General features: G+C 36.2%; 1 protein-coding gene across 1 annotated transcript; it reads right to left on the minus strand.

The window, feature by feature from the left end:
• Positions 1-265: 265 nt before the first annotated feature.
• Positions 266-4,100, minus strand: LOC21391210 (luminal-binding protein 5). The gene is made up of 8 exons (XM_010108956.2): positions 3,939-4,100; positions 2,975-3,242; positions 2,674-2,888; positions 2,340-2,582; positions 1,596-2,075; positions 1,334-1,488; positions 1,150-1,232; positions 266-1,060 (listed from the first exon to the last, which is right to left on the minus strand). The coding sequence occupies exons 1-8, from the start codon at positions 3,994-3,996 to the stop codon at positions 559-561; spliced, it is 2,004 nt and encodes a 667-aa protein (XP_010107258.1). The 5' UTR covers positions 3,997-4,100; the 3' UTR covers positions 266-558.
• Positions 4,101-9,521: the final 5,421 nt, after the last annotated feature.

A 9,521-nucleotide genomic window follows, 5' to 3' on the forward strand; every position in this document is an offset into this window, starting at 1 on the left:
TTCTGGAGAAGTTCTTGATCTTGATTTTGTGTACTGCGTTAATATAAGGATTCAGTTCTTGATTGTCCTCAATTGAAGAGGCGATCTCAATTTTTCTGTTCGATGTTCTTGTTCTCATTAGTTGTTTTGGGGCTGTGATTGTTTGTTCTGATCTTGAGGGAAAAAAATAGTTAAAACTTAAAATTTTCGCAAAATATAAAGTAAGCAAGTGGTAACATATTGCTTCGTTTAAACTCGTGGCATGCAACTAAGAGAGGCTTTATGGTTAAGTAAGAAGTTGAATATCATATAACTTCAGAAAAATAAGTTTTCTAACGAAACAAACAATTATAAAGTATTAGAAACAAGATCTCCCGATACCGCATCTTCATCTCAAAAAGAAGAAAAAAATAATAATAATAACAAAACGAAGGGGAAGGGAAAATTCAACTCGTCATCCCCCAAGCAGAGAAATTACATTACAGCAAAGTGTCCCTGCCCTAGTCTGTCTAGTCTATGTCCTCAAACTTCTTTTTCCCCAGCCTGGGAAAGTGATTTTTTTGTTTTTTTTTTGTTTTTCTAGAGCTCATCATGCGAATCATCGTCGTCAGCTGATTCATCACCACCACCTGGGGCCCCACCAGACCTCTGGTAAACGGCTGTGATGATTGGGTTGCAAACAGCTTCAACCTCCTTGAGCTTCTCATCGTAGTCCTCCTTCTCGGCGCTCTGGTTGTCATCGAGCCATTCCAGGGCTTCCTTCACCGCCGTCTCGATCTTCTCCTTCTCGTCCGACTCAAGCTTGTCCGCCAGCTTGTCCTTGTCGTTGATCTGGCTCTTCATGTTGTAGACGTAAGTTTCAAGGCTGTTGCGGGCGTCGATCTTCTCCTTGACCTTCTTGTCCTCCTCGGCGAACTCTTCAGCCTCACGGACCATACGCTCAATCTCTTCCTGGCTCAGGCGGCCCTTGTCATTTGTGATGGTGATCTTCTCCGATTTGCCAGTGCCCTTGTCCTCTGCCTTGACGTTCAAGATACCATTTGCATCGACCTCAAAGGTGACCTCAATCTGAGGGGTTCCCCTGTTGGATTGAGGATAGGAAAACTGTTAAATTCATCAAAACAGCTAGGCATATCTTGAAAAGAGATGAAATCATGACAAGAAACTAACCTTGGAGCCGGAGGAATGCCGGTAAGATCGAATTTACCAAGCATCCTACAGTCCTTCGTGAGACTCCTTTCACCTTCAAAGACCTGAAATATTGACACAGAATTAAATCCAGAGATACCCCAATTATTTTGTTGCGACACTTCTTTATGTGGTTGACGCGTGAGAGAGAGAGAGAGAACTATACCTGAATCGACACTGTAGTCTGCTGATCCTGGTAAGTGGTGAAAACCTGAGACTTCTTGGTTGGGATCACAGTGTTTCTTGGAATCAACTTGGTCATAACCCCACCAACAGTTTCAATACCAAGGGTCAATGGAGCAACATCCAGAAGGAGGATATCTGTTTAAGTAATTAACCAGTTACCACATGGTAATCATTATTTTTATCCAATGATATTCAACGTTTGTCATGATTGTGTATAAAATAATAGAAAATGAAGACGATACCTTTAGTTTCGTCACCACCCTCTCCGCTTAAAATACTTCCTTGAACTGCGGCACCATAAGCAACAGCCTCATCGGGGTTCACACCCTTGTTTGGCTCCTTCCCATCGAAGTACTCCTTAAGAAGCTGTTGGACCTTAGGAATCCTAGTACTTCCACCAACAAGAACAATCTCCTGAATTTGGCTCTTGTCCAAACCAGCGTCTTCCATGGCCTTCTTAACAGGTCCCATGGTCTTTCTGAACAAGTCGTTGTTCAACTCTTCGAACCTAGCTCGGGTCAATGGCTCAGAGAAGTCGACACCATCGAAAAGTGATTCAATTTCCACACGGATCTGGTGCTGGCTGCTAAGAGCTCTCTTGGCTCTCTCAGCTTCCCTCCTCAACTTCCCAAGAGATCTGTTGTCCTTGCTGATGTCCTTTCCGTACTTTTTTTTGATCAACTTGATGAAGTATTCCATAATCCTCTGGTCAAAATCCTCACCTGCAGGCAGGAGCAAAGAAAGCACGTTTGATACTTCGATAAATATAATCAAGACCAAAACACACAAAAAAATAAAATAAAATCTCTGTAAGTTGATACAACTAAAATTTAGTAACCTAAATCCCATAAACCACGAGCCTTATAGTTTTAGTATTTTACCATTATTTTCAAACTACCAAGTCCCAAAAAATTTTCATTGCAAAAAGGATGTATACAATCGTTCAGGCACTAACAAGAATATGACTATTCAAATAAAATTCTCACCTCCCAAATGAGTGTCTCCATTTGTGGCAAGAACCTCAAACACACCGTTGTCAATAGTCAAGATACTGACATCGAAGGTTCCACCACCAAGATCAAAGACAAGAATGTTTTTCTCTCCACCCTTCTTGTCCAGACCATAAGCGATGGCAGCAGCCGTCGGCTCATTTATAATCCTAGCAACATTTAGGCCGGCAATAATTCCGGCGTCCTTGGTTGCCTGTCTCTGAGCATCGTTAAAGTAAGCTGTACACAGGGCAAGAAAACTACGTAAGCCTTGAATGATCTATATTTATATTGAGTCGGGAATTACTAATAAGGCTCAAATTTTACTCACCAGGAACTGTAACAACAGCATCCTTGATTTTCTTCCCAAGGAAAGCCTCAGCGGTTTCCTTCATCTTAGTCAGAACCATAGCGCTGATCTCCTCAGGGCTGAAAACCTTGGTCTCACCATCCTTTATGTTCACCTGAATGTAAGGCTTCCCATCCTTGTTCACAATCTTGAAAGGGAAAAGTTTAATGTCCTTTTGGACTTCTTTGTCGTCAAACCTGGAACAGTTATAGCCAAATTCAGAATTATTCCTTGCCAACTCGAACAACATAAAGAAAACCAAACAACTAGGAAGATGAATTACTTTCTCCCGATAAGTCTCTTGACATCAAAGATGGTCCTTTCAGGATTGACAGCCGCCTGGTTCTTTGCTGCCTCACCGATCAGCCTCTCGCTGTCGGTGAAAGCGACCCACGATGGGGTAATACGGTTTCCTTGGTCGTTGGCTATGATTTCAACGTGACCGTTTTTGTAAACACCAACACAAGAATAGGTTGTTCCAAGATCAATACCAATGACTGTTCCTAACTTAGCAGCTTCCTCTTTCGCAATCGAAATTGCAAAAAGGCAACCTGTTATGCAAACTTCAAAAGTTAGTATCAGAAAATACAAATCCTCTGCAGCCAACCGTGTTAATAAGCATATGACACAAACAACATGGATCACCACACATCTGAAACACAATTATCCGGCAGATGTAAAACTTGTTGTCATGTCGTTTAAAAAATATTTTCATGTGTAAAGGTTCCATATCTGTCGTCTAACCATGTCGTTTGGACACATCTCTTCAACTTAATTGCTTAATCACACAAATGTTTTTTTTTTTTCTCAAACTTGACACTTACTCTGTGTGATGTAATCTACAAAGAATTCATTGTAAAAGATAATTCCATGGATATACGCTAGCAAACCAGTAAAGAAAGTCCGAAATAAATGCGTATTCCAGAAAAAAAACTCAAGCGTTTATTGAGATCTAAAGCATAACAAACTCCATTAACAGCAAAAAACTGAAAAAACTAAAATATTTTTCAAAACTTCCCTCAAATTCCTAAACTCAGGCACGCACAAGCGAACGACTTTACTATCGATCACAGTAAAATACAAAAATCAAGCACAGATCATGTAAGATCCACCACATTCCATCAATTTCGAGCTCTGAAGCTTTCTCAAGCAGAAACAAAAACAGATCTATCGCATTTACTGAATCACAAGGAGCAATCACGAAAAGAATATTCAGATCTGAGACTCCCAAATACCGAAACACTCACCGAAGGTAACGATTGCGAGCACGATCAGAGACCCGCGAGCTCTCCAAGAGCCTGCCATGGCGAACAACAACAACAAAACTCTTTCTTCTTCTTCTTCCTTGGCGAGATTTCTCTCTGCTCTTTTTTTTTCTCTGCGATTCAAATCTTTCTTGCAAAGAGATGACTTTGGTTTCTGAATGGAAACGCGCGTGGGTCTCTGGGGCTTTTATAGTAGATTCTACTACGTCTATATTCCGCTAGTGAGGAATTGCACGTCAAAAGACCGAACCGAACATGTCATAAAGCGTGACGTGGACCAATCAGGTTTCGGCGTCGCGTTCTTCCAGCCAATGAAATCACAGCTCTTGTTGGGGCGATTCTGGCCGTTCGATTTCCATTCTCTAGACGTGTCGGCCATTCAGCTCTCGTCTTTTTGATGATTTTGGTTTTTGTTTTTATTCATCTCTCTATGACCAACGCGTCGTCGTTCAACCCATAGTGTAACGACAGAACGAAAAATAACCAATAATTTTCTGCTAAAGCTTTTGAAACATGTTTGTAAGGGTACCATTCAAACCAATTAAATCAAACTAAATTAAAAAAAAAAAAACAAACCAAATTAATTAATAAACAATTCGATTTAGTTCAAATTTTTAAAAAACTAATTAAATTGATTTGATTTGTAGTATTTACCTTTAGAAAAATCGAATTAAATCAAACTAAACCAAACCTATTTCTATTTATATAATTTTCCTAAAATTATATATATTTTATGTATTTATAATTTATTTATATTTAAAAAACTCGTTTATTTTATAACCCAGAAGTTTCTACCATAACTTATATATATTACTAACATCATCTATGTAGTTTACCCTCAAACTTTCTCCACTTCACTCCTCTCCTATCATCTCATCTCCTTTCATTCTCCACTCCTCGTGATTCTATCTAAAATCTTACATCTTTATTAACGTGAATATAACATCTGTAATAATAAGTGTCTCTGACTTGCCTATATCTATTTTCTTTCGTATATTTAATAATGTTGAATATCATATTCAATTATGATTTATAAGTCACAACTAATATTATATAAACATATTTATAAATATGTCTATAATTGAAATGCTTTGACTTCATTTTGTCTTTAAAAGAAAGAGAAAAATAGACAAAAAAACATACAAAATATTAATACAAGTTCTGGTTGAGACTTAAGAAGAAGATGTAAAATATTACTTCAAACAAATTAGAAAAGCCAAACCAAACCAATTACAATCGATTTGGTTTGGATTGGATTAGATATCTTAATTGGTTTAATTTAGTTTGAAAAATCTCTAAACCAATTTATAATTTATTTAATTTACATTTCATCTAAAATAAATAGTTTGGTTAGTTTGCATGCCCCTACATGTTAGTGTCACACATTATCGTATAATGATATAAACATATATTCTTCCTTTTTTTTATTTTTGGGATGTCTCAAAGATGCTAAGTGATTAATGAGTAAAATTTGTACATTTTGGTTTTGATATTACCTGTGAATGATATGAATTTTAGATTTCATGGCTGAGATAATTTTGAAGCCGTTCGTTAAATCGATTTTCACTTTCGTAAATTGAAAGCTTTTGCACTCTGTTTAGAATAAGTAATTAAGGTAAGCGGGTTTAGAGGTAATTAATGGGAAAAGTGTTGATTATAATAAATCGGTAAGACAACATAATTGGATTTTAAAATTTTCACAACCTAGCGAGGATCGCACGTATTTTTTTATATGAACAGTTAATGGCCCATTTAGTTTACAGGCCGGAGAAAGCTCGAACTTAAATTCATTTTTTAAGAACATAATATAGCAAAGGAGTTTCAAAATGAGTTATGAAAAATTGATTGGACAGACAGCCAAAAAAAAAAAAAAAAAAAAACAAAGAAGAAAGAACAATGAATTTGAAATCGTGGAATTGGTGGACTTCATTAGAACCTCAGATCAAAACACCATAACAAAAAAAAGTTATGGTGTGTAGTAAAAAGTTTTTTACGTGGAATTGGTGTGTTTTTTCACAACTTAAATAATTGTTCAAAGTTTTTTACGTGAGAAAAGATATTGTAGTAAAAAGTTAAATTTAAATTTTTAAGAAAAAATACCATAACAAAAAAAATTTAAGTTGTCAAAAAACAATAACTAAAAAGGGAAAAATTATATAAAAACCACAGAAATGGGGGTTCAATTAACTAGCTAATTTTTCAAATTCCTTCAGGACATCATAAAAGGTGGGCCGAGTTTTAAAATCCAAACAGCAAAAGGTGGCTGATGATGCAATCTTGTTTTAACAAATGGAGCCAAGGCAAAGAACGCGGTAGGCTTATAGGTGGTTTGAATGCATGACCTAATTTTACATAGGGTTAATTGCTTTGTTAACCCTTGAATTTTGATCAGATTAACATTTTGATTTTTTAACTTTTAATTTTATCATATTTATTCTCCGAACTATCATTTTTTGACAATTTTAGTGCCTGATAGTAAAATTGTCAAACGATTATGAAATTTAGCATAAATAATCATAACATTATAGTACAATATAGTGCTGAAATTTTGGACGGGCCGTCCGCGACCACCGAAAATTCTGAATTCTTACCTGATGATTGAGCCCGTTCGAGCCTGAATTTTTAGGTTGCCCGACTCGACCCGAGGAACATCATGGACGGGCTTCGGGTAACTTTTGGCTGCCTGAGCCCGGTCGGGCAGCCCGAGCCTGCCCTTGTTGCCCAAATTTTTTTAAATATTTTTTAAATATTTATCTATTTATATATATATTATATATAATTTATTAATTGTATATGGTATGTATATAAATGATTTTTAAGTTATTTATTGTAAAAATTATATAAAAATTATAAGGGAGATTGCAGTTTGAAATTTGAAATGAACACGGACTATATAAAAAAATTATTTATTTATTAATTTTTAAATTTATAATTCATGATTGTCTCGTTAAAAACCTTACAAAGAAAAACCCAATTGGGATAAAAACTTAGTAAGAAAAAAAGAGTCCAATCACTGTGGGACGAATTACAAATTTGACGAACTTACAAAGTCTATACAAGATTACAATAACACTGTACAAAGTAAATAAATATTTACAAATTACAATAATAGAATTTAATTTGAAGCTGAATGATAGTATTGAAAATTAAAAGTTAATTTATTAAATTCATTGATCCATTCTTGGCTTGCGGGTGAATTGTATCGTATAAGCGTTGGTCAGAACGATCACAATCCTTAATGTACACCAAAGCTTCAATAATGTCTTGTTGCAATGCGTTTCTACGTTCTTCAAGTATTCGGCCGGTTGTACTGAAGGCTTGTTCGGATGAAACAGCGGAGACTGGAATAAAAAAAATATCCATTACTAGTCGAGTTAGGACGGGCCAAGTTAATGCTCGTGCCTCCACCACTTAACCAAATCAAACATTTCATTATTGTCGACAACTAAGCCCTCACTCAGGTATGCCATTAACTCATTGAAGCAACTGTTGTTGCCGCCACCTCTTGATGAAGATCCACTCCCAGATTCTTCTTGACCTTGAGTCGTCGTCCTCGTCTTCTTCTTCTTCTTCAACCCGAAAACATTTAAGAATGAATGCGGATAGTCATCTCATTGTTGCGGTTGTTCTACACGAGGTGTGTTTCTAAACCTACTTTTATAAGAGCTATAGAGAGATAATATATTTTCCTTTATAATAAAAAATTCGCCAGAACAGTCGATATCTAAAAGTCACCTAAGTTGTCTAATCCACTTTCTAAACTATCTAATTTTAATCTAGGATAAAAAATAACATCGAAACCATACAACATTGGTAATTTAGACCAATATTTTTTAAACTTCTTTTCCATAGAAGCGATAAGAACTCCTAAAACCTCGTGTGTCCTAAATTCACTAAATAAAATAGTCACTCTTAAAAGTTCTCCTAATGCTAATGGTGACGTTGGGTAATATGTTCCACTAAGCTTTAAAATAACTTCGTGAAATCTACCTAAAAAGTTATACAAAAGTTCAGCAATTTGTCAATCAGTTTGGTCTATAAATCCTGGTCCTAATTTTGCACTAACATGGTTTGTTATAACATATTTATAGGGGATGCATTGTTCAAGCATTATATAAGTGGAGTTCCATCTTACGGGCATATCTAAGGCTAATGCTCTAAGATTTTGATTACATGCTTGTAGAAACCTAAACCAATCTTGTATTCTTTGATTACTACATTGAATCCATGCAATGTTATCTCTAATTCTTTTAATATGACCTGACATTGATTTTAAACCAGATTTTACTATTAAATTAATTATATGGCATGCACAACGGTGGTGAAAAATATCATTATTACCGAATAAACTTAAATCATTTTCAAAAAGTTCTATTGCTTTAGTATTTGTAGTAGCATTATCTAATGTTGTAGCCATTACTCTATCTTTTACACTATATTCATCAATGACAGATAAAATTGTATTATATATTAAATTGGCAGTATGTGATCCTATAACACATTTAAAATCTAATATTCTCTTAACTAAATCAAAACCTTTAAAATAATGTCCGATTATAGGTAAATAATCTTTGTTGGCAACGGCGGACCAAATATCCACCGGTAATGCAACAGGTCTGTTGGTAAAAATCGGGTCCACTTTCTTACTTTTAAAGACACTTTTCAGAGTGTCTTCTCAAATGTGTAGTGCCATGAATAGTGTTACATTATAATTTATCACCACAATATTTGCATTGAGTTATGTATTTAACGTTACCATTATTGCCGACCTCCTCGAATGTGTTGAAGTGCTCCTAAATTGTTGAGATGCGCTTGCATTTCTTTTTAAAACTTGCAACACTTGCACTAGCACTTTTGCCTGGCTCTCCTCCATGCCTACCACCATTACGTCCACGACATCTAGTACGTCCACCAGGGCTTAGATTTGTAGTTTCCTCAGCAGCTCTTTCTGCAGTTTGCGATTCATGCGTTTGAAAAACAGTAATAGGAAATTGCCCTTCTTTGATGTTGAATTGAGCATCAACGGGAATATCACCACCATAACTAGAAGAATCCATTATGAAAAATAAGATAGATTGAGAGCACTTTGAGAGAGATTAAGAGAGATCGAGAGAGATTTGAGCGAGATTAAGAGAGATTTAAGAGAAATTAAGAGATGATGAGAGTTTTTGGGTGACGAAAATGGTTGGGGGAGGGGGGTATTTATAGGAAATTTTTTTGCTTGAAAAAAAAAATTTTTCCCTCAAATTTTCGGTTCCAACGGTAACACACTTTCAGGTCGGGTCGGGTTCGGGCAGATCGGGCAACGGTAAAAAAAAAAAAAAAGAGCCGTTGGGGTCATGCGGCGGGTTAGGTCAGGCAAAATAGAGCGTTACATTCAAAATTCGGACTACCGGTCTCCAATAATTCGGGTCGGGCAAAAATTCAAAAAACTAGCCGTTTTTTTGGTTTTTGGGCAACAGGTCGGGCTTCGGGTTACGCTGGAAAATTCAAAAAAAATTCCGGCGAATAGCGGTCACGGCTTCTCCACTGGTGGTGAGCTGCCGGAATTGGGTTTTTCCCGGG

Source organism: Morus notabilis, unplaced genomic scaffold (assembly GCF_000414095.1).
Source record: "Morus notabilis unplaced genomic scaffold, ASM41409v2 Scaffold207, whole genome shotgun sequence".
NCBI classification, from domain to species: domain Eukaryota; kingdom Viridiplantae; phylum Streptophyta; class Magnoliopsida; order Rosales; family Moraceae; genus Morus; species Morus notabilis.